Source organism: Desmodus rotundus, chromosome 7, assembly GCF_022682495.2.
Source record: "Desmodus rotundus isolate HL8 chromosome 7, HLdesRot8A.1, whole genome shotgun sequence".
Taxonomy (NCBI): Eukaryota; Metazoa; Chordata; class Mammalia; order Chiroptera; family Phyllostomidae; genus Desmodus; species Desmodus rotundus.
The window spans coordinates 83,005,737-83,031,999 of record NC_071393.1 but is presented as its reverse complement, the minus strand read 5'-3'; the positions used below and the strand labels follow the sequence as shown (position 1 = coordinate 83,031,999).

General features: G+C 40.5%; 1 protein-coding gene across 1 annotated transcript; it reads left to right on the top strand.

The window, feature by feature from the left end:
- Positions 1 to 247: 247 nt before the first annotated feature.
- On the top strand, positions 248 to 26,263 carry CYP19A1 (cytochrome P450 family 19 subfamily A member 1). Its single transcript, XM_024568160.2, has 9 exons — positions 248 to 430; positions 2,842 to 2,992; positions 11,539 to 11,693; positions 16,190 to 16,366; positions 19,171 to 19,285; positions 22,205 to 22,319; positions 22,745 to 22,907; positions 24,474 to 24,715; positions 25,957 to 26,263. The coding sequence occupies exons 1-9, from the start codon at positions 286 to 288 to the stop codon at positions 26,209 to 26,211; spliced, it is 1,518 nt and encodes a 505-aa protein (XP_024423928.2). The 5' UTR covers positions 248 to 285; the 3' UTR covers positions 26,212 to 26,263.

Sequence of the window (26,263 nt, the reverse complement as noted above, 5' to 3'; positions counted from 1 at the left end):
GGCAAAATGATAAGGTTCTATCAGACCAAGTGTCTAAATGAACCTGAGACTCTATGAAGGTCAGAAATGTTGCCCATCAAGTTTGTTTTGACTTGTTCACATGAGCCAAATTTGTCTTCTCTGAGTATCCAATCACATCATAAAAGAAGGACAGCTCTCTACAATATAGCATCCTCTGAAGCAACAGGAGTCCTGCATGCACCTTTTAGAGGATCCTCTGATTTTCCAGCCTCTTTGACTTCCACAGGACTTTAAGCTGCTTCCCTTCAGCCTGAGGATCACGGTATGGTTTTGGAAATGCTGAACCCAATGCACTACAACATCACCAGCATGGTGCCCGAAGCTGTGCCTATTGCTGCCATGCCAATCCTGCTGCTCACTGGGCTCCTTCTTTTGGTTTGGAATTATGAGGACACCTCCTCAATCCCAGGTGAGTCGTCATTGAGTTTTGTATCTGAGGAGATTGTTTACGTGGGCTTTTGGTTCATGAAGGAAAAGCAAATTTTGTAAACAGACACAGAGTAAACCTGGGGAGATGGCTGAAGCCCACGGCAACAATAGCAAATGAAGACTCGGGTGAAAATTTTTATACCAATAATCTGCACATTTTAAATGAGAGTATTTAAAAAATATCTTAGATAATCCCTTCTACTCTGTGCTTAGCTTTGGTAAAGTAGACTTGGCACAAACCTTTTAAGGTAAATTTGAGATGGGAAAGAGCAAGGTAAAATTCCTGGTGTTTTTTATTTGGTTGTTGGATTCAAATTCATTCCAATTTTGCTCTGAAGGTGAAAAAGTCTCTGGAATGCCCTCTCTACTCCTTTCTCTCCTCTCCCCACTTTGCCTCATGCATGCCTTCTCCCTGCCTTCTCTTTATCCCACTCTTCATTTTCTTTTATACTTGGAGGTGGGTGACTGGGTGAAACCTGGGCAGTGGAAAAAGAATGGGGAGGTCACTACAATTCCCTTAGAACATCACGCCCTGAGAGAATCTTCAACAAGATCTGTGGGTCAATCAAAAGTAGAGTATAATTACCCAGATAAATTCAATAGAAACCCCCACCACTCCACCACTATCAGATTAATTCAGAATGAATCAGAAATACCAGACTAGTACTTTAGTGTTCAGTGAAAATTCCTCATGGCAGGCATCTGTCCCCAGTCCCGTAAGATATACAGTAAGGCTGTATTTCGGGAGCATAGTCATTACGTACTTCCAAGTGCAGGGGACCCCATCACAGCGCGATTTAGAGTGGGAGTGTGGGGCTGGTGCAGAGTGCCCTGTGTCTGGACTCTAAGAATTTTCAGAGGACTGCCTGTCTCTCTACCTGATTCAGCCTGGTATTTTATGTTACTTCATTGTCCAATTTATCAGAACGTTTAGTTAATTTTGTTCTCTAGTCCTTGATGGGGTCTGAGGGGAGATTCTTCCATGGTCTTTAACTTGAAATCCTTTCTTACTGGATTTCTTCTTCCCCAGTGGGCCCCCAGGTCAGGGTCCATGAATAGTGGAGATGAGGTGGGTGTATTTTAAACAAGGGCCCCCAGCTGAAGGTGGTGGTAGAACTCCCTTGGACCCTTGAGTGAGGATGTCAGTCTAGGGGGACTAGCATGAAAACAGGTATCCATTCAATCAGATCTACGTATTTAAGTCTTTTTATGAACTTAATGAAATGACTTTCTATAAAGTCAGTCATCTACTTATAGTGTTACTAGAACAATCGTAAGATTAAGAACACTTTGAAAATGTTTTCCTTCTATAGATATTAACAAAGTCCTTCACATTAAAGAAAAAAAGCTAACAGTCTTGTCCACATTAATGCAGCTATTACATAGTTAAATTGAACTTTGCTGAATTTGGAGCTAAACATCTAATTCATCTGATTAAGAAAAAGCTTAGACTATCTACATTATCACTACTCAACTCTTGCCCATACAGTGAGAGCACTGCCTCACACAGCTGTGCAGGCTTTATAACTATTTCACTGACAGAATGGACTTAAAGGAGAAAGATTTAGAAAAGCTACTACTTTACAAATAAACTCCTAAAACCATTCCAAAAAGCTTTTGTCTAACTTTTCACCACCACTGGTAAAAGCAAGCTACCAAATTTGGTCTCTGATATAAACAAGATCAGACTCCCTAGTTGTTCACTAGAGTTGTGTCTTTAAAATACTGCGTGTGTCTGCGTGAGCAAGGACAAAAGTGTCTGAGCAAAACCACAGCACTGGACTGAAACTCCGGGCTAAACTTAGCTTTATTTTGCCTCATGAGATTTAGCTTAAGATTCTTTTCTTAAACTAAGGCCTTTTGGTGGGGGCAGGGAGGATGTTCTTTGGACATCATCTTTGCAGACTCGTGGTTCTCTCAGTTAAAAAGATTACAATAAAACTACAACTTAAATCTAACCCACCCATTAGGTCAACTGGGGGATTTTAAACAAAAGTAGGCAGCCAAACAGATTTGTCAACTTGTTTGCTTTTCCTAGTTTCTATGTGTGTAACTAAACAGACTGATCAATTTTTATTTGAAACTCATTTACACCATTTAACATGGCAAGAAAATATTGGACACATACCCTTGTTCATTCAGACTGAAATGACAGATTGAATGGAACTAGTATGGTCTGGACAATGAATTAGATTTCCTTCATGGAGGTGTAAAGAGTTCCTAGTTAAGCTTACTGGTTTATTTAAAAAAATTTTTAAAGTTATTCACAGATATACATCAGAAGATGTGAAAGAACACTTAGGTATAAAAGAACAAGAACAGCAGCAAGAGAAAGCAGTTGCTCTTTTTGGCGTCACCAGAATGCTGATTGTGATTTGATGATTTTCCTAGGTCCTGGCTATTGTATGGGAATCGGGCCCCTCATTTCCCACTTCAGGTTCTTGTGGATGGGGATTGGCAGTGCCTGCAACTACTACAACAAGATGTACGGAGAATTCATGAGAGTCTGGATTTCTGGGGAGGAAACACTTATTATCAGCAAGTAAGTATGTTAACAGTCAGAGCTCAATCTTCAAAGAAAAGGCTGGGGTTTTTCCTATTCAAAAATAAACAAGCAAACAAACCTATTTTGACATCTTGGCATCTTTGTTCGTAAGGCTATGTTTGTACTCCTTCAGTGAATGGGGAGCATTCCTAGGTAGCAACCTAACACGGTAAACAAGTGGAAAATGGGCTTTGCCGGAAGAAAGAGAGTCATGGATAAAGAACTCTGGGAAAGCTGGGTAAGTATTCTTCAAAATTTCTCTGAAGAATGTACAGAATCCAGATGATTTGGTTTTGAAAAAAAACACACTTTAGAGAGTGACATTATCTTTTCTGCATTCCTAAGACTTTGGTCTTATCCCTACCTACAAGTGGTGCCATCCCACCAAGCAAAAGGTTGCCAGTTCAATTCCCAGTCAGGGCACATGCTTGGGTTGAGGGTCTGTTCCCTTCATACAAGAGGCAACTGATCAGTGTTTCTCACATTGATGTTTTTCTCCCTCCCTTCCCCTTTCTAAATAAATAAATAAATAAATAAATAAATAAATAAATAAATAAATAAATAAAACATGCCTGAAACAAAAATCTGACTGTACCAGTTTGCTAACATGTCTCTAGCACCAGGCTGCTGGGCACCTCTTGAAGGGTAGACAGTAGGAAAAGAAGCCATCCACGTGATTCTACCCTATTCATGCCTGCATGCCAGTGTCCTGGCTGAGTGATCCTAAATAAAGCAGGAACAAGACTGTCTATTAAAAGAAATCATAATTTTAGCAGGATGAATTCACTGGAGGATTAACCAAAGAGGCATTGATTATATAGAACTAGCTTCATGAAATTCTAGTTTTCTTATTTAGTAATTATAGAAAACAGAGAATTTCAGAGAGCCTATTTGACTAGAATTTCAGCTATCTTTAGTAGATTTTTAGCAAAACTATCTGCCAACACTGTCTCATTAGTGCATTTTTATATTTATAATTTCTAATGGGGCTTCACTCACAAACTAAGGCTGACTAGGATGTTTTACTGGTTGACTATTGCCCAGAAGTAAAGTAAAGTATTTCTGGGAACTACCTTAATTTTTTTCAGGCCAAGATTACATTCATCATTTCATAAAATACCATGGTATCCTCAAAGCCCAATTCTTTGAACCGAATATGTAAAAGAAGGAAGTGAGGGAGAAAATGTGTTATCCTTCCAAATATTTTGAACTATCCTGTAATGTTATTTTGGACCAATCTAACACCTCAGGTTTTGCCTGGGTTTTTTCTGTTTCTTAAGTTTGATGTTGTTGCACTTTTGAGGCAGACCATGTTTATAAACTAAGTATAAACAGCTTCAGGTGGAAACGTCATTTCATTAGGTTTATTGTGAAACTACTCTAATGCAATGGTTCTCAAAATGTGGCCACTCTACCAGTTCATCAACATAACTGGTAACTTATTAGAAATGCACACTGTTGGGTCCCACCCTGCCCCACTAAATAAGGAAGTCTGGGAGTGGGGCCCACTGATGTGTTTTCACAAGCTCTCCAGGTGATTTTTGAGGCACACTCAAGTTTGAGAACCATGCTGTCACGGCTGGACCACGATTACTCTTGGATTTCACTTCTCTTGGGCTACTGAACTCTGGTCAGCCAAATGTAAGTGAATTGTTATATTCTTATTTTAAAAATCAATACATTACTCACTTTTGCAACTGACTGCCATCTCCAAAATGTCCTGGGACTGATGACATTTGGGCTTGAGGGATTGGAACATTCGCTCTTGCTCTCAAATCCCCCAGCACAGCAAGTGGCCTTCCAGCCCTCGAGGCAGTGTCTGCCCTCCTTGTCACCTATTTTCCCCAGTGGACAGGGGAAGTGCAGAGCTCTCCAGGGGATTCTGATGTGCTGAGGTGCTTGAGAGAGGAGAGAAGGTAAGAAGCGTCCAGAACAGAGAGGCCTTTCCCTGGGCTAAAGGAAACAGCTAAATGGAGTTGGAGTGGGGTTTTGTCTCACCATGTTACTCTTGGGTGTAGCTAAGGTGGTGGTATTGTTAAGACGAGACCTGAAGTGAAGAATGATATATGTGAGGAAGGACCAGGGGGCCAGAATAGAAATCAATCTTAGATTCTAGGTGCTTAAACCACCACATAAATTCCCTGGAAGCCCAAAGCCAGCCCCTGAAGTAGGACCCTCTACAGTGAGGGGTGGGTGGCATCTGACCACCCTACTCTCTTACTTAGGAAAGTCACCTTAGCAACCGGGCCAAGTCAGGCGCTGATTCACGCTGGAGAAGTGGACACAACCCATCCTGCCCTTCCCCCGCTCTCCCAGTTCTTTCACTATCTTGTCCTCATAGGCTTTTCACTGGTTGGAGTCTTTGTGTTCTTTTTAATTGCCTCTGAGCCACTCGGTTTTGTTAAGGGCTGAGCCCCCCTGCAGGAATAGGACATGTTTGTCCCTATCTCCTTTCCCTGCCTGTTCTTCAGGTCCCTTCCAGAACTACCTGTACCTCTTAAAAAGACCCCATTGGGCCTCAGAAAGCTTTTTATTTTTCTTTGAATAGTTTGCCAGATCTTTTTCTCTTTTGTTTTTTTTTAAGGTTTTATTTATTTATTTTTTAGAGAGAAGGGAAGAGAAGGGAGGGAGAAAGAGAGGGAGAGAAACATCAATGTATGAGAGATACATTGATTAGTTGCCTCTCATGCGCCCCCAAATGGGGACCTGGCCTGCAACCCAGGCATGTGCCCTGACTGGGAGTCAAACCCGTGACCTTTCAGTTCCCAGGTTGGCACTCAATCCACTGAGCTACACTTGCCAGGGTTCTTTTGCAAAGTTTGAGATCTGTAATCATTATACCTGTGTGGAGATTATGGCCCAACTTTTCTAACCAATTTAGTCCTGAAGTGGTGAGGGATGCAGAACTTCAGAGAAGGAGGTGGGGTTGGGGCGTGGGTGGAGAAGGGCAGGCACTAGCACTGCTGGGATGTGGCCTGAGCATCTCTGGGCTTTGGGGGAAGGTTCATCTAATCATTATTAGATAAAGTATGCACAATTCCCAGAGCAGGTACATGCTAAATTAATGAGGTCTACAAAAGTTGTGCATGATACTGTGCAGCATGTATATATCATTTTTCATCATGAATACAAAAAAAAGAATGTGGTTAGCATCCATAAAGCAGAATTAGCAATTGACATGCTAATTAGGGTTGGATTTGCATATATGTTAGCAATTAACTTACCAATTAGGGTTATAGTAGTACATGTTTTAATATGTATAAATTTATAGGGAATTTATTTTTTTTCTTTTTTTTTTTTTAAATTGTTGTTCAAGTACAGTTTTCTTTTTTATTTATTCTTTAAACACGTTGAGAATTTACCATATACTAAGTACTGGATGATTCTAACTTACAATCATTATTGACTTTCCACTTACGCATTAAATAAATACTTATTGAGAACTTCTATGTACACTGGGGATCGTGAACAAATCAGCCAAAACTCCCTACAGTCATAGAGCAATACATTGTCATATTGTTGATATACCAAAAATAAGTCAAATGTATAGTGTATCAGGGGGGTAACCAACCATCTGTTTGCCTGGGACTATGGGTTTCCCAGGATATGAGACTTTTACTGCTAAAACTGGCACAGTCCCAGGCAAACCAGAAGGCTCAGTGAGCAAGGACACCACAGTGCAGGAGGCTTGGCAGCTCTGTCTGTGGCTTTTCCCTGACATACAGTTAACACATAAACAATCGCTGCTAGATTCTGATTATGAATTTGGGCCCAGTTAACCACAAGGAGTCCTTCTTGGCAGATATATTTCTTCTTGAGGTCCCCAAGACCCCCCCACCATAGTCAGAGACTAGCAAAGGAGGCTAGCTAGAGAAAGGTGAACCAGGAGAGTATGGTGGTCTCAAAGCCAGATAACAAATACACATCAGGGAGAGGGAATTGTCAATCATGTAAATACAGAGATTGGAATGTTGCATTTATAGCAATAGGGAGGTCATGGGTGACCTTGACAAGACCATGGTGGGGAGAGGGAGTGGAGGCAAAAGTCTGACTGGATTAGAGAATGGAGGGAAAGAAGGATTGGAGGCAGCAGGTTTAATTAACTTTTCCAAGCAGTTTTCCATAAAATAGGAATTTCAGAGAAACAAAAAAGGAAGATTGACTATATGGGCACAGATCCTGGTGGGTGGAGCTAGCAGAGATTTTAGTGGCTTCTGTTTTCTTAGTAAAAGTGGAAATAGAGTCTTTAGCTGAGACTGAGCAGGGAGGAAGTGGAACATTTGAAGAGAGAGGAGGCAGGATATAATAATAATCATCTAGAAGAGTGAGTGAGTGAGTGGACTGGAGAAATGCAATCGAATTGCCAGCTGCACTAAGGGCCCACTTAAATTTAACTGAGACCTGGCAGCCAGTGGGTGTCTGAGGGGGTGGAGGTGAGGGGCGGGGGGCGGGGGTTGTGTTCCCCACACCATTCAGCTGCCAGGAATAAGCACAGAGTAAGCTAAGAATTGGATTTGGTCAGGGTTGAGGTAACTAAGCAACTATGACAAAGTAGGGAGAGGGTCGAGGGATGCATGGAGGGGATTGATTTTAATGATAGACAATAACATATTTTTTCAAACTTCCTATTGAGAAAATGTTAAAACAAACAGGAGAGTTAAAAGAGCAGTCCTCCCACTCCCTCCTCACCCCCCTCCACAACATTGACCTTATGAAGAGACCAGGTCAGTTGTCTTGCAGGATGCTCCACATTCTGAATTTCTCATGTTATTTCATTATGGTGTCATTTAACATACTTCTCTGTTCCCTGTATTTCTTCTAAACTGAAATTCGGTCTGAGGCTTAATTATTCAGGTTAAACATATCTGTAATAATACTTCCTTAGTAGTACAGGCACTTCGTACTGCTTCACATTGAGAGATAAGGAAAGGCTGTCCTGTTATTAATGATACTAAATTTGATCACTTGGCTGGGGTGGTTACACTCAGACCTCACTTTTAAAAAGATGTTTTTTCCCTTTCGATGACCCCAGTGATCCTAAGTGAGGATATTAGAAGGGTAACGACAGTAAAAAGGTGATAGGATTGATGGAACATAAACCTCAGGCAAAGAACAAGTCCAAAAAGGCAAGTATTTCTAAATGTTGGGGAACAATTATTCCATTAACTGCTTCTCCATATTTCTAGTACTCATCACTCTTGAAACTGGCCACAGCTAAGTAAGTCCTTTAAACCCAGAACAGGGCGGCGGGGGGGGGGGGCAGGGCGCAGTGCAGGGGGTGGCTTCCTCCTTACCACTTAAGAACTCACCTCCTGGCTCCTATCCATTTTGAATAAATAATAGGTTTTCTATCTTTGGGGGTATCTTTTGACTTTAGTTATATTTATTCTTTTATTTTTTACCTTTTCTTTTTATTTTCCTTTAGTTATGTTTAAAGGAGAACAAGAACACCAGTTAGCAGACAACTAATGCTACCCACTATCCCTTCTGAGCTTGGGGGACTTCCCTCCCCTCCTCATGACAGAGCTCTGGGCTTGAGTTCCTTGTTCCTCACCAGCCGTCTCTTCTTCACTTTCCCATTTTACTCTGGTTTAATGAGGCCAGCCTGCTTTGGATGAAAGGCCCTGCTGAAATCGCTTGTCTGTTGGCCAGTCGCACCACCCAGGCTGCATCACTTCAGTCTTGGCAGCTTTGTCCTTCCCAAGGCGGAGCTTCTGACTCAAAACAACTGAGATGCTGGTGCCCCCTAAAGGACACATTGATTTTAAAAGTTAGGTCTTCATTACCATTCAGTGGGGTTTCAGTTTGGGGCTTCTTGTTCTCTTTTTAAATTGTCCTCAAAACACGTGGACAGGCCCATGTGGTTAAGGCAGTATACAGAGGCCCTGGGGGTCAAAGCAGGAAACTAGGGTCCTGATTGTCTTCTGAGCACTAAACATTTTTATACACAAATGTGTGAGTAATAAGTATACAAATTACTTATTTCCTGCTTTAATTATGGAATAAGGTAAGGAACGGTAAGAAAAGCTAAGAGTTCTAAAATCTATTAGTAAGAATTTCAGCCTTCTCTATGGCATGATTTTTCTATACAGGGCAGAATTTTAGCTGTTTGTCAGACCAATTAATTCCCTGAAATAGAAATAGAAGCATCTGGATTTTGTGTTTGTTTGTTTTGTTTCTAGGAAGAGGGAAACTTGTTGAAAACTCAGGATCATTTGATGAATATTATCTGGAATCAAATCAAGAGAATATTTTACTTAATACAGAATTCATATAATAATTCTATTTTCATTTCTTGGTACTGCCATTACTTCAGGGGCTTTCTTTTAAAGTTTCAATAGGACTATGGAATCCATCACAAATGTGAGGGTTTGGCTAACATTAGCCCACAGCCTAATCCATTCAGCCAGCAGAGAGCTTTTGACCCAATGTCTTCTATGAGAACGTGTTTTTCTCAGGCATTAACAAAATGAAACGAAAGCAAGTCATCCTTTTAGGAACCAAGTATCAACTTTGAAAGGGAGAAGCAGGTATTAAGATCGCCACTCCAGCCCAGGGTAAGACCTGGGCTACACGAGAATTGAGTGCATGTACTACAGCTGCCACGCACCACCTTTGAGGGTTATGTGTTCAGAAAACCCCCACAGTAAGAGCATTTGCAGCTGAGAAACAATGTTTCAGCAGACAAGGAACCAAAGTGACAGTGAACACAGAAAAACTTGAATAAATATATTAAGTTCACCAAAATTTTAAAAAATATTGACAAAAATGAAGATAACATCAATTCTTCTGAAATTTTGAATTCAAAAGGAAAAAGGCTGAAATTACAGTTATCTTTCCAGTGCCATAGGTTAACAACTAGGAAGTCTTTTTTAAAAAAGATTTTATTTATTTTTAGAGAGAGGGGAAGGGAGGGAAAAAGAGAGGGAGAGAAACACCAATGTGTGAGAGAAACATCCATCGATTGCCTCTCACACGCCCCCAACTGGAGACCTGGCCCACAACCCAGGCATGTGCCCTTACTGGGAATTGAACCAACGACCTTCTGGTTTGTAGGCTGGCGCTCAATACACTGAGGAACACCAGCCAGGACTAAGCAGTCTTAATAAAACATTTTTTCATGAGTCTCTCTCTACAGAAGAATTCCATATTGCTGTTCTAAGATAATATTTTAGCAGCAAGTACTTTATCATATATATTTTTTGAAAATATTTTCCCCCATTGGTGGTTTGTATTTTTATTCTCTTAATATGGAACATAGAACAGATAATTTTAATTTTAATAAAGTTATTAATTTTTTCTTTCATGAAAAAAAAGATAATATTCTCTTTACAGGTGTAGGTCCCTATGACTTCTTCAGCTAGAATTTTATAATTTTATTTTATTATTTTTTAATTTTTTCCTTTTTTTGAATTTATTGGGGATGATGTTGATTAATAAAATTATGTAATTTCCAGTGTACGATTCTATAACACGTGATCTGTGTATTGTATTGTGTGTTCACCACCCCAAGTCAAGTCTCCTTGCATCACCATCTATCCCCCCATACTGTCTTCTACCTTCTCCTAGAATTTTATAACATTTTAAAGCTGTTGGTGCCTCATCATGCCCAAATTACACTAGCAGTGGGGATGGGAAGCAGCTCCTAGAGAAGGAAATGGGTGGGGAGGACAGAGATGGAACAAGCTGCTTTTTCCTTCCCACTTTTCTGAAGGATCTTCTCAGGCCTTAAAAGCTGAGCCTGGTAGTGGGGATGTAGGTGGAATAGTGGAGGAGAAGCTGAGAAGTTCGAGGAAGCCTAGGTTATTGGTAAGGTCCCTGTGTTACTATATCAAGAGCTATCTAATGTCTCCCCATGTTCTATGTCCTGTGAGAATTCTGTGACCCTAGAGACCTTGATGAATCATGACAGAATGCACAGCCCCGAGAGAGCTACTGTCACCACCATACACAGCCTGCCAGGACCAGCCCAGCTAGCCAAGCCTGGGGCAGGAGTGCCCAGGAAATGTCCTTCAAGCCCAGAGTGATACCTCACTGGAGGGCCAGATCTGATTAGAGACTCTAGGCTTATTACTGGTTCCAAACTGAAGAAGACTTCAAGAATTCTGGCAACTCTTCATTCTGAGGCTCCCTCCTGCAGGGGCAGCAGTGGCTGGAGTTGGGCTGGACAGTCCCCTGAGGGGCCGGAGGCTGTTAGAACTCTGGTGGTGTGCAGAATTCAGCTTCCTAACAGCTTTGCAGCTCTGACCCCAATATTTTGGTGACTTGGGTAGTATTTTGATGATTTGGGAGTTACAAGAAAGGAAAAGAAGAAACGGTGTGTGTGTGTGTGCTCTATCTTCCTAATGCTCAAACAGGGAGTCAGTAAATAGAAATGTGACGACTTATGCTAACAGAAGTGCTTTTTCAATATGAACACTAGAAATCACGCATGGCAGTTAGGTCAACATGCATTTGCTAAGAGAGCTACATGGCAGTCAAAACCATCACCAGGAGTTTTCCTGACCCTTAAACATTAACGCCAAGGCTTGCTTTCTCTGCAGGTCCTCAAGTATGTTTCACATAATGAAGCACAATCACTACATCTCCCGATTCGGCAGCAAACTTGGGTTGCAGTGCATCGGCATGCATGAGAACGGCATCATATTTAACAATAACACAGACGTCTGGAAAGTAGTTCGACCTTTCTTTACAAAAGGTAACCAGGTGCCAGGCTACATTCTGCTCTTGTCTATGAATGTGCCCTTTATTTGGAAATCATTCTTAAATTCTGCTGCTTCACGGTTTTGAAATAAGATACGAGCATTATACATTTACTATAGAGTAGGCATGTTCTAAACACTTGATATTTTAATTCCATAGCAGCCCCAGGTGGTAAAATACTCTAATCACCTGTACCTTACAGATGAGAAAGCTGAGGCACAAAGAGGGTAAGTAACTTGCCTGTGATTACAACATTAGTAAATGTTAGCCCAAGAGACAACTCTAGAACCTACGTTTTTAATCACTGCAAATTCTCTTCCTCTTGTTAATTCACAAAGCAATTTCATGAATGTAAAGAAGACATGGAGCTTTAAACTTAGGATCATTAAAAAAAAAGAATTGAGTGTATCTGCCATATGTTTAATTTAAACATAGCAAACAGCGTGTTTGCTGAACCACAGACTGGCATCCCAGATGTTTTAACAGAAAGCAATTTGTGAATAAAATTAGAGAATTTTAGAACTGGGAAGGACTGTATATGTCACCTTATCCAGCTTCTGAGTTTTATAGCTGAAGTTTACAGTCCTAGAGAGGTTGTGATTTTTGTCCAACAGAGAGAGTAATGGATGAGTGAGCAGAGACCACATCCCAGGCCTCCTTATCTAGTGAGTTCCTCCTTTACCATATTCTGCTGGAAATGAAGCTGTTGGGGGATATACATGACCAGACTTTGACATTAATATCAAGGAACATGATCATGCCTTGGAGATGTTGCCAGTGGGGGAAACTGGGGCTAGATAGCTTTCAGGGCTGACTGTGCACTGTCGATGTTCTTTCCCCAGTCAGCCTTGCAGTGAACCTAGATGCCTCCTGTGTGGCTGCTGAGAAGGGGAAAAGCTATGCCTATTCTTGCTGGGTGCTGGTTCCCCTCTGCGGGGTTGCTCATTACCAAGACTCAGCACAACTCTACTGAGACCCTGTTGCATTAGTTCCTACAGTTGCTATAACAGTTTGCCACAAACTTAGTGGCTTAATACAACACATTATCTTATAGTCCTGTACATCGAGTCTGACATGGGTCTCACTGGGCTCAGACCAAGACATTGGCTGGGCTGTGTTTCTTTCTGGAGGCTCCGGGGGAGAATCTATTTCTTTGCATTTTCCAGCCTCAGAGGCCATTCACATTAGTTGGCCTGTGGCCCCTTCCTCTGTCTTCAAAGACAGCAGCAGTGGGTCCTTTTTACATCACATCTCTCTGAGCCATTCTTCTGTCATATCTTTCTGACTCTGACCTCAGCTGAGAAAGGTTCTTCACTTTTAAGGACTTCTGTGATTAGGTGGGCCCACCCAGATAATCCACAATATTCTCCCCATCTCAAGCTCCTTAATTTAACCATACTTGCCAAGTCCCCTTTTCCATGTAAGGTAACACGTTAATAAGTTCCAGGGGTTAGGGCCTGGACAACTTTAGGGGACTCTCATTCTGCCTACGATCTATACTGGGGCCGATAAATCCCCTCATGCCTGACACAACTGCAGAATTGATTAATGAAAAGCATATAGGGTTTAGGATTATAGGTCGTGGATTTGATTCCCAGCTCTGCCACTACTAGCCGTATGACCTTGGACAAGTCACTCAGCCTCTCGGAGCTTCCGTTTCCTTATCCATAAAAAGTAATAAGCACTATAGAACTTGAATTCTAAAGTTAGTATGAAGAATAAACGAAATACTGCTGTAAGATCCTATAGAAATGTAAGTTTCATTTTACTTTGTCATTTGGTCCAGTTGTATTAGGAATATGTTCTGACACGCAAGAATTAATAGAATCTCTAAACTCATCCATCTAACAAACTACTGTGTTCACATCATTGAACTAGGTGCCCAGAACACAATGAGAAACAAGATATGGCCCTGCCTTCAAGGAATTTATAATGGGAAGGGGGCAGAGTGGCCACTTAATACCGCACCAGATACTACCCTCAGTGGTGTGTCCTGGTAGAGGGGCATGCCGAGTGCACAGAGCACAGACCACTGGGTCATCTAAAGCACACTGAGAGGTCAGGGAAGGATTTTCAGAGGAGTGTATGCTTATAGTGAGTTTTCAGAGAAGGTAAAATCTGCCTGAATTAAGGAAGTGTGACGAGGACACGTTCCACGGGTGGGAAAAACAAGGCAGAAAAGGACAGGTTGGCAGGGCCTGTCCAGAGAATTGTAAGTAGGCCCCTGGACCTTGCAATGGATACATGCCTGCACATATCCATGCAAGGTGTGAGGCCAAGGGGAAGGTGGGACCGGCCACCAAAGACTCCTGTGCTAAGGCAAGTAGCTGAGCGTATTTCAGAAGCTGCAGGAAGCCCTTCAAGGCTTTAAGCAGGAAGACGTGAACATATTTGTGTTAGAAAATCTGTTCTGGCAGCAGGGTGAATGATTAACAGGAAGGAAGCATGACTGTGAGCAGTGAGAACAGTTAAGAGCTAGAGCGGAGACACAGGGCAGATGGAGGGGAGGGCACTCCTGTAAGAAAGGCTAAAAGAGTAGAATCCACAGTCCTTGTAAGTTAATAAAAAAAAACTTTGTGACTTTTTTCAGATTAGCCCCATCTATGGAATATCAGATTTTCTAATGAAAACATTAAAAAATTATATCCAAATTAAATGCCAAAAATAGAGGGCTAATTGTTTATTGAAAATTCACTGCTGTTTGTGGCATGTTTAATAATCAGTGAGAGCCCCACACACTTCTTGATGAATCTTCTTTTAGGGTCGGACTTCTTGTTGGTTTTTCTGATATAGCAGAGAGTTTGGGATAAGTTTTAGGATCTAGAGTTATAATATTAATGAAGGTATTGGCTCACTGGGTGTGTCTATGGAGAAACAGTTAAGTTCAACTTAGGCAAAGCCCATGCTTAGGGATGAAGTGGGAGGGCCAAGACAGAGCCTGTGTTTCCTGAAAATGCCAAGAAAAATGTCTGTATTGATGGTTATTTGCTCAATTACTAATTACTTGCTCAATTTTTAAAAAAACTGGATAAAACTCAGTACTTTTAAGCAGACTACAAAAATTAAAGTCCTATCTATATCACACCACTACCTATCAACAATTACATTTTATTTGTTTGAAATTTGGTGTCAAGCTCTTGGACATAGAGGCAAATCATCCATCAGCCAGGGAGAAAACCACCAGTGATGTTCAAAGCCAATGTTTAAAGACAAAGTGTTGAGTAATTAAGGAATTATTTGTCCCACTGTGGATGTGGTCGTCACCCAGGGAACAACATCCTGGCCTCTCATATCTGCCAAGTCCTTCCTACAGTCGGGAAGTATGCCACCAACCCAACCTTTCTTTTTACACATAAGTAGAAATCTTAAGAGTCTAAGACCACTCACCAGGCCTTCTTCCTTAATTTGCAAAGTCTTCCTTCAGGGGTTTCTGCAGCTGGTTTTTTGTTTTTTATTGTTTTTTTTTTTTTAAAGAGAGAATATGCCTACAAATTTCCGCAGTATTTTTCCTTGCATTCCAAGAACTCTAACAGCAAGTCTGAATAGTAAAAAAATATATAAAAAAGATTACTCTAAAGCTTAAACTTAGGACAAAGAGAAAAAGGGAGACTTTTAAGAGAACCTTTCAAGATGGACCACCTACCATCAGAAGCCACTAGTTGTTCAGATGGTCAGGAGCAGAGCAAATGGTGAGATCAGAAGCCGGTTCACTCTACCTGTTTTCATTCATTCATTCATCATTCATTCACTCATCCATTCATTCATTCCTCCATTCAACAAATATGTTTTGAGGGCCACTAAGTACTATGGACTTGAAGTACAGTGCTCACGGGGTTGTCGCTGCCCTTAAAGAAGTCCCAGTCCAGTGGGAAAGACAATGAGCAAACCAAGAATTGCTTAGCTGTTATGACATTGGTTGAGTAAAATAAATCTGGAAGTAGTTTGAAGAGAAACTTCAATAAAGAGAAGGGCACTTTTGGTAACTTATAAGACTAGCATTTTAAACATATAAACTACAATTAAAAAGGAAGCACCTTAGATAAAATAGTTAAGGTCCAATTTGACTAGTTCTGTAGCAGTATCCTGCTACCAGTTGAAACATAAAATAAGTATCACCCTAAACAAATCCAAACCTTCTTTAGAGGAAAATATATACAGTAAATATGAAAAAAAACCACACTGATTTGTGACCACAGCACTAAATGTTTTGCTTGCCATCTCACAAATGATTTGCCAGAGCATGAAGAAAAGTTTAATTTTAATAGTTTGTTTACAATAAAACTCATGCATTTTTAACAGGAAAGGTGATACATTCTTATAGAAAATTAGGAGATTATAGAAAAGTGTAAGAAGAATATGAAAATGCTACCCAGTTATTGAGTAAAAAATTGTGGACGATTAAGCTCTCAAAAATAAAAAGCCAAAAGCACTCGATTGTGTGCACGTGTCTCAGAGTTCAGGACGACTCACTCTTTGATGTGTTCCCTTCAGCTTTGTCTGGCCCCAGCCTCGTACGCATGGTGACGGTTTGTGCTGAATCTATCGTAAAGCATCTGGACAGGCTGGAGGAAGTCAGAAATGAGTCAGGCAGCCTCGACGTGCTGCACCTCATGCGGCGCATCATACTGGACACCTCCAACATGCTCTTCCTGAGGATCCCCTTGGATGGTACTGAAATCTTCATTCTTATGACTTAACATTATGCCCTTTACTGAACAAGGGGATGAGAGGGAGAGTAGACTCTAGTAAAAATCTTGCTGTTTTCTACATTGTTTTTCTTTTGACATCTCTAAGATTTCCCAAGGCTTTTTTCCTAGTGTGTCTGCCTTGTTCACTTATAAGATATACATTTCTGTAAAGTAGTGGACCATCTATTTCTTTTATATCTGTTTTCATTGCTCTAGGAAATAAAATTCTACCCACAGTCAAAACTCAATAAATGTGATCAGTTCGGTTGGTCCTTAATATATCCTCCCACCAAAAAAACTGATAAACTTAACCATCTTCAACCATTCTTTTGGGGCATGATATATACATACACACACACGTACATGTATATACATATATATGTAGATATACACACACACCCCTCCCTCAAAGCTCTCATTGTGGAAATTGGACTCTGTATGATGATGATAGTGCTACTTGCTGCAGGAGTCAATCATGATAGCAACCATTAATTTAGTATCTACCATGTACCAAGCAGTATAAAAAGTTGCTTTCTGTATAGATTGCCATTAAGCATTTTTAAAAATATTTTATTTATTTATTTTTAGAGAGAGGAGAAGAGAGGGAGAGAAACATCAATGTGTGGTTGCCTCTCGCACACACCCAGCTGGGGACCTGACCTGCAACCCAGGCATGTGCCCTGACTGGGAATCAAACCTGCGACCCTTTGGTTCACAGGCCAGCGCTCAATCCACTGAGCCACACCAGCCACGGCTGCCATTAAACATTGTAAACAACCCTGGCAAGATGTCTTACTGAAGATGCTACTTTCCTCACTAAACTATAGAAACAAATATTAAAACACATACATGCAATTGTACCACCACCTGAACACAAACATCAATCATTGGGATTAATTCCGTTTTGCTGTTGTCTAGCTTCATGTAACTTTACTGAATTAATTTCTAGCAGCGTTCGTTGATTCACACATTTAACAGATATTTATTGATTGCCTATTTCTGCAGGAACTGTATAGGTTCTGGGGACAGAGCAGTGAACAAGGCAGACAAAGTCCTCGCCTTCAGGGAGCTACATTTCAGTGGATGTATGGACAGTAAAAGTGTAACTATATATATGTACATATATATTTTCACTTGTAATATATAACAAATAATATTATTTTGCCTATAATATATTAAGTGATAAAAAGTGCTTTGAAGAAAAATCAAAGCAGGACAAGGGGACAGTAAATGAGGGGGGTCAGTGGGAGTGGATGGAGCCCTCATGGAGGGGTGGTCAGGAAAGGGCTCTGTAGAGAGGACGTCTGCCTGTAGGTCCAAATGAGGTGAGGCCACAAGCCACGTGCAGTTCAGAGGGAAAGCATTCCAGACGTCAGAACAAACCAGCTGATCTCTAACACCTGCTGTCTGATTCATCACATTTGAACAAATAGATGAGCTCTAAGCCCTCCCTATCTCTTCTCAGTTCTCCTTGCCTCATCTCCCCTGCTCTTTAATTACTCCTTATAAGAGCCACAGAAACCTCCTCTGTTTGCCATTTGGATGGGAGCTTCCATTCACTCTTAGGATTTTTAGTCACACACTCTTGCCTGATCCCCTTTCAGACAGGGGCTCCAATCCCAGCTTGCCTGTTGGGCAGATACATATTTTATATCCCTGCTCTCCTTGGTTCCCTGCTAGCCCCGATTCTTAGGAAGTCTCACGTAAAGGGAATTATAAATGTCTCTGTTAACTTTTGGATACAGACTGTGATGCTGAGAACCTGCATAAGTCATTTTACTTTAGAGTTATTTTATTTCCTTTCTCCTCACCCGGTCCCTGCTAAACTGTTTGTCTAAGGGACCCAGTGCAACGATGAGGAAGAGACATCGTCCTGAGGTCAGGCAGAATTGGGCTGCCACATTGGCTGTATGGTGTTGGGTGAGCTTCTCAATTTCTATGAACTGCAGTTTCCTCATCTGCCAAGTGATACTATCACTCCCCTAGCAAGATTGTAAGGATCAAATGAAGTCTTTTGCAAAGCATCTTGCACGGTGGCTGGTATTTAGCAGTTGAAAATAATGTTTATTCCTTTCCCTTTTGTATAATTCAGAAAAAGCAGCGGTTTTCTCTTCTCCAATTTTCAATTTAATTAAAAAACACTTATGAAGAGCTAACTATACATGAGGCTCAAGACAAGGCATTGAAGGTACTAAAATGAATTCTATTTTCTAACTGAAAATAAATATGAAAGCTATGTGATGAGTGCTATGAAAAAATATGAATAAAGTACTATGAGGTGAGAATGCAATTAAAAGGTATTAATTAGGTACATAATCCAAGTAAATTGTTCACTTAATGGGTCTACTCACTCAACACGAAATGAAGTTAAAATATGGCTGTTGGCTGCCTCACAGGAGAGCGGCATGCCTTGTTGCCCTCCTAGGTTCCAGAATTGAGGCCACAGCAACCATAATTACCAATGTCCCTCATATTCCCCACTGTCCAGAAAAACAGGGGAGACACGGATGTTCAGCCAAAGAGGGACATGTGAGATTCTAGGCTGTGTCTCTGACACAAAGTTGGGAACTGGCAAATCTTTGATCAGCTCAGCCAATTTAGCCGCCAAGTAGAGTAAATTAGTGTTGCTTTGTCCAATGGCAATAATGCAGCTAAAATGCCAACTGAAGGTGGAACCTCCCCTAGCTCAGAACCCTAGACCGGTATGTATCTTTTCTGCTCAGAGAATCCTTCTTGTGCTCTTTTTGCTCAACTGCTCTGCTGTTTGTTTGTTTGTTTTTTCAGAAAATGCCATCGTAGTTAAAATGCAGGGTTATTTTGAGGCATGGCAAGCTCTCCTTCTCAAACCAGACATCTTCTTTAAGATTTCTTGGCTTTACAAAAAGTATGAAAAGTCTGTGTAAGTAACAAGCTTGGAAAATTTGTCCATGATATTGAATTGTTTTTTCATTGTGTCTTTGCTGTTGTTGGCCTCTTCAGCAAGTTCTCTGCTCACTAGAGCCCATAAGGGAGATGTTGATTAAGTTACTGATGTAACACTTTCTACATCAATTTGGCTGAATGTGGCTGAACCAGAAAGTAAAGAAAGCCTCTGGCCAAGGCAGCTCCTCAGCAAAGGGGCCAAGTGGGTGGTCTGAGAGCTCCGTATCTGCAACTAAAACATCGCAGTGTATTCTGAGTTGAACAGAAGGGCTGGCTGAACATGTCATTATTAACTGTGAAAATTCTCCTTGTATGTCGGAAAAATGGAAACATGGAATCCATTTTATAATTGTATTGCTTCTGAGTAAATTTAAATTAATTCAACTTGTAGGAATTGACTGTACTCTCAAAAGAATTTTTCATAATGAACATAATAGACTTCAATAAAATGTATGGTTTTTTAATTTTGTTTTTTAGTTATATATATTGTGTCTTTGAGGGATCCAGAAACCATCATTAAATGGCTTTGCTTTGGTTTTAGACTAGTCTAGCAGAAAACTGGACAAATACCCAATGGCCTTAGGTAGTCAATGTTCTTTTTAAGGTAAGTAGCCAGCCATTAAACACTGCTCATTCTAAACACCAGTGGAAACCCATGTGATCTAGAGGCAGACAGATGTGGTTTGTAGTCTGTCTCTACCACGTGATAACTAAATGGCCTTGGGAAGTTATTTAAAGTAAAAAGAACCTGCCTTCAGAGTAGAGATACAGGTTGATGAGATCCTATATGGAAGGCAATTAACACAGAGCCAGGGCCATAGTGGGCACTAAATATGCTAGTTTTCCCTTTCCTTCTGTTCATATTTTCCCCAATGTCCTTGACCATCTTAAATTCTCCATCTCTAAAAGTTCCCAAACTTGTTTGAAGACCCAACTTTATCCTGTTTCTGTATTTTTAAATTCTATAGTATTAATCTATAGAGAGGAAACCAACTTGATATTGCTTTATATTTTTTCATATGGTTAATGAGTATTAAGTAGATGTTTGGAGCCTTCATTTTTATACATTTCATTTCATTTCTACCAGAGATTATTAATTCAAGAATCAATGAGATAAGGGATTGATCACTTCACTGAAGTCAGATTTGGTCACAGTTCTTGGTCATTAGTTTAGCTTTGGTCTTGGCCAGCAGGCCCATAGAAACTTATTGCATGAGACTGCATAACAGTTTCTCTTAGGTTTCTGTAGAAATAGCTTAGCAACGTTCTCTCTGTATATAACATTTGTCAATGGTTAGTGCGCTAGTTTATATCTCCTATGTCACAGAGCAGTAAAGACCTAGAGAAATCCTTTAATTTCTTCCCCTCTATGCCCTTGTAATAATGCTAATATTTGAACTGAGGTGTAATTGACATATACCTTTATATTAGTTTCAGGTGTGCAACACAGGGATTTGGTATTTGTATATATTGCAAAATGATCACCACCAGAGGGAAATCTCAGATAAATCTAGTTAACATCTCTCACCATAGATATTATAGTCAAAACTGTTTTTCTTGTGTGAGAACTTTTAGGATTGACTGTCTCAACAACTTTCTTTTTTCTTTTTTTCTCTTGACAACTTTCAAATATGCAATACGGTATTATTTATTATTTACAATCATCATGCTGATATTACACCCCCAGGACTTAATTATTTTATAACTGAAAATTTACACCTTTTGACCACTTTCATCCATTTGTCCATTCCCCTACCCCCGGCAACCCCCAATCTGTTCTCTGTATGTGTGAGCTCGGGTTTGTTTTGTTTTGTTAAGATTCCATATATAAGTGAGATCATACAGTATTTGTCTTTATCATGCTAATACTTTAAAAAATATACTTATGAAAAGGATTCTCAAACATCTATTCCCATCCTTATTCAATTTTCCATTTTTGCTTTTTTTAATACAGCAATGTTGTTTTCTACTTTTTATTTTAGCAAGTGTAAAGCTTCTCGGTCACAGAATACTGTAAGTAGGTGTCTGTGTTACACTTAATGTAATACAGAATGTTGTTCCCGAGACTGGGGAACAACACGCTTACCCACAAACACATACACTTAAAGACAAAGCCAAGAATAACAGAATTTAGATCTCAAGGTGGACTCATCATTCATCTAGTCTGATCCCCTTACTTTAAAAGGTACATAAGGCTCAGAGACTTAAAGTAAGTTATACAGAAAGAGAACAACTCAGACTGGAACCTGACCCTTTGTCCAAGGAGCTCTTCACTCCTCCACACTGCCAAAATGCCTATACAAATTAATACAGCCATTCATTCATTCAACAAATATTTACTTAGTGCTTATTATGTGGCGGACACTGCATGGTGTGAGAATAAATGCCAAGATTAATAAAGTCAGTTGAGTTCACTGCGTGGAACAGAAATCTCAAACCCAGTAGTCTTGAGGGCCAGGCAAAGAAAAGTGTGCTGGGAGGATACAGACAACAGAAAACGGAGGTGCCCGTGGCAAACTGGAAAGTGCATGTCCCCACTAAAGACATCCACTGGTTTGGGTTTTGTTTTTCTCATTTGTACATTGTGCTGGCCAAATAAAAAATAAGAAAACATAATTGGACTTAGCTTTTGGTACCAGTTTTTAACCCTTAACTGGAGATTACAGCCTTGATTTTGCTGTCCATATCCAGAAACTCTGGTTCCTTAACAGGAAGTGTAACGTATGTGTAATGTAAGGGTATTTGGGAAGAATTAAGTATAAATTCAGTTATTCATAAGCACTAATGGTTTCAATTAAAGCAGATTATTTTTATTTAAGCAAAGGGCAAATGAATCCATTTTTCTACATGTCTTAACTGAGTCCCGATAGATTGTATTTTCATTTCTTTTTTCCAGCAAGGATTTGAAAGATGCCATGGATATTCTGATAGATGAAAAAAGACACAGGGTTTCCACAGCAGACAAACTGGAAGACAGTTTGGATTTTGCCACTGAGTTGATTTTTGCCGAGGTACTGACCTGATCTAACCATACTTCCCACACAACAAATGTGTGTGATTGTTTGGGTGTCGGTGTGTAAAGATTTCCTCTTGTGATCGGGTTGCATAGTTCTGCTTTTCAGTATCTGCTCCAGGTCTTCTATAATATCCAACTCAAATGGCCCATTCATTAGGCATTCTGGTTAAGACAAAACTTTAAGACTGAAGTGACTCTGTGTCTGCAAAATACAAAATATGAAAACAGTAGAGTCCAAAGACTAAGGACATAGATAATTTGTTTTTAATAGTTCAGCTTTCTGCTGAAGATTATGAAAAATGTTCACAATCACAGAAACATGTAATTTTTGTGAAGTTCTTGACCCTTTAGCATCACCTCCCCTACTTTTGTGAAATTTTGACTCACTTTTCCAAATTTTCTCCCCTTTCAATTATTCAGAAACGTGGGGACCTGACAAGAGAGAATGTGAACCAGTGCATATTGGAAATGATGATCGCAGCACCAGACACCATGTCTGTCTCCGTGTTCTTCATGCTATTTCTCATTGCAAAGCACCCTAACATTGAAGAGGCAATGATGAAGGAAATTCAGACTGTTGTTGGTAAGAATTTATCAAATAATTAATAGAGGTAGAAAACAATTCCTTCAGAATATCAGCTTCTTATGTCCTAAGAATCTGATGTCAAACAAAATCTTTACTACAATCCACCCAGAGAAGAACAAAGCAAGGCATTTTGTCATACTTTCATATTGCAGAGAGGTTAAAAATAGAGTTTTTTTCTGTGTTTTATTTGATTATAAAAATAATACATGCTCATTGATATAGACTTTTCTCTCCTGACCTTGCACAGTTGCTGTGAAACAAGTTATTTGGTTGTGAAAAAACACTATCTTTTAAAAACCATTTTAGTGCTGCTTGAAATAGTTGACAGTAAGTTAAATATGTGAGAGAAGGCATCTACGGATGCATCACTGTAGGTAGGAAACTGCTTGGCAAGTGAGATAGCAAGGGGCCAGAATAGCACCTGGGCTCCAAGAGGGGGAAATTACTCTAAAGACCATACCCATTGATACAATCTCCTTCAGAAGCGAAAAGTATGTGTGCCTCATCACAACCCCCTGACACTGCAAAAGACCTCTCCAAAGATGAAAAAGCAACAAAACCATTTGCACATGTGTCCATGCTGCCTCTAGATACACACCCATGGTAACTCCTTCCTAGGGAAAGCCTTTGCTTACCTTCTCCGTCATTTTCCTTCCTTACCCCAGACAAACACCCCCCATTAGACCCTTCAGTATACAAAGAACAGTATGTGAGGGGCAGAGCTGTTAGAGTTCTCTGACCAAATGAGACCCTTCCTGAATGGCATAGTTGTACAGGAGACAGGGCTGCCTCAGGACCCTGGTCTGATTTTGATTCTGCAAAGGTGGTAGCCCATTGGAGGATGCTCTGAAGATTTACCAAGTCTGGGAGTAATCAGAGCTTCTCTGACTAATGTCAGGCCAGTCTGAGACAGTGGGGGTGTCCTTCAATCCCCAGCACACCTGGGGCTGCTCTGAGGCACCCATGTTGTTGTGGTAGGAGGCAGAGGTGGTTCTTGCTACTCTATCACAACAGGGTGTGTCCTGGGCAGATGAGCCGTACGAGTACCCAGAGGAGAAAATGTTATTGATACTGAGGTACTGTCCCTGTCTCATTTTGACTGGAGAAGGAGTGAATGCCCCCCAGATTTTAGAGTAGGGGACAACACTCTAAGACCTCAGAGGCCAGGCAGATCACTGTCTGAAGCAGATTAGGAGGTCTACACGAGACTAGAGAGGGGTCGCCCCTGCAAAGGCTCGCCAACCACTCAGCTTCAGCCGGTTGTTGCCATATGGTGATGTGAGTCCCATGTTTACAGGTTTTCTAAACTTGTATAAAAATCCAGGCTTTTCTATGAAATCCCCCAGCTTCTATGATAATTGGCTTCAAATCTAAATTTTTATAAAATGCTCTGTAGGCCAAATATAACATACTTTGCCCAGGTTGCTGCTTTGCATTAGAATTACAAATATAAATTTTTTTCCAACCAAGGACAAACTGTTCTGTGGAAACTACAGGAGTTGTAATGCCCACCACATGTTGAAACTCTCATCACCTGTTTGGCCTTTTTATCTACTCCCACAGGAGAAAGAGACGTAAGGATTGATGATATACAAAAATTAAAAGTGGTGGAAAACTTTATTAACGAGAGCATGCGGTACCAGCCTGTTGTGAACTTGGTCATGCGCAAAGCCTTACAGGATGATATCATCGACGGCTACCCAGTGAAAAAGGGGACTAACATTATCTTGAATATTGGAAGAATGCATAGACTAGAATTTTTTCCCAAACCTAATGAATTTACTCTTGAAAACTTCGCTAAGAATGTAAGTGCCCTTCCTTAAAACCAAGTATGCCCCTCTTTAAGACGTCAGCTGTTAAATCCTCTCTGGTTCTGTGTTTGCACCATGCACATTTCATTCTATTTATTTCTTCCCTTCTGTAACCTCACCAGAAACACACATTTTCCCTAGTTTGGGCCATGGGTACCACATTTGTCCTCAAGCCAAGGATGCTGGGTCTCCACCTCTAGGAAGTATCTACATGGTGGCCACAGGATAGGTCAGAATATGAAAAAGTCAGGACCTGAATTTGACTAAAATGATGTGAATTTTGTTTAGCCCAACCAACCTACTTTTCCATTCACAGTCACCACTTTGTAAACATGTAAATTCAGCTATAGCAGTATCTAAGCAAAGTCCACTTTTGCTTCAGATGGACATCAAAGGAGATCAAAAGATTTGGTTTTTCCAGTCTTCCTTTGGTTCACGAAATGGCCCCACAAGCACTAATTCCCATTCAAAATAGGACTTGGTAATTAGAAGAGCTTCAGCTTTTTCTTTATTTATCAGTGAAGTATACTGTAGATTCTGCTTCCCTCATGTCAAATTTTAGGCAATGATGTTTTTAACCTGCATTCTCCAGAGAGTTCCTTTAGTGTCTTCTTTTTCCATTGGCATACGGTATAGAAAAATGGTAATTAATCCAGTTCCCCCATTCTTTCTGTTTCTGTATAAGCAACCCATGCCATGTTGACAATTTGTCAGCAAAAACTTACTAGGAATCTACTATGTGACAAGCACTATGTAAGTCCAGATGTGGGCAAGACAACAGATATGGTACCCATTAATTTTTTGCATAACTAAAAATATTTAGGTACTGATAGATCAGGAATCTATATCTTTCCCTAAATTTGTCCTTTGTCATTATGTTATATGACATGAACAGTCTTTGCTTTGGTGATTTGCAGAACAGTAGTAAAGCTGTGGCCATCACAAAGAGCTAGCTGAGGAACAGTGGCTGTGATAAAATGGTCTGCATTGCTTTACCCAGCACATTTATATGAAAAGCAAAACTGGGGACTGTCCAAGGCTCTGTGTGAATCACAGGGGATGAATCAACCTGGATGGCTTACGTGAGTTATAGCCACTCATCTCAGTAAAGTAGCAGTATGGCTGAGACCCCAAACCAGAGTACGCTGACTGACCAGTATTTTCAGAGTAAATCAGACAGAGACTGATGATTCTAGCCTTTAATATTCTAGCTAACTGTCTGATCATTTTCATAGGTTCCTTACAGGTATTTTCAGCCATTTGGTTTTGGGCCCCGTAGCTGTGCAGGAAAATATGTCGCCATGGTGATGATGAAAGTCATCCTGGTGACAATTCTGAGACGATTCCACGTGCAGACATTGCAAGGTCAAGGAGTGTCTATTGAAAAGATGCATATGAAAAAAAACTTGGCCGTGCACCCAGATGAGACGTGCGACTTCCTGAATATGACTTTTGTCCCAAGAAATTCAGACAAGTGCCACGAATGCTGAAGATTGGTCAGGACCTACTCTGGAGCACTTCTAATCAGTAGGTCACTAGAAA

What these genes read in the sequence shown, in the direction of transcription:
- CYP19A1 (XM_024568160.2), top strand. Translation starts at nt 286, where the DNA reads ATGGTTTTGGAAATGCTGAACCCAATGCACTACAACATCACCAGCATG. An exon ending in CTGAGTTGATTTTTGCCGAG is followed by an intron (nt 22,320 to 22,744) that starts GTACTGACCTGA and finishes TCAATTATTCAG; the next exon opens with AAACGTGGGGACCTGACAAG. An exon ending in TTGAAAACTTCGCTAAGAAT is followed by an intron (nt 24,716 to 25,956) that starts GTAAGTGCCCTT and finishes TCATTTTCATAG; the next exon opens with GTTCCTTACAGGTATTTTCA.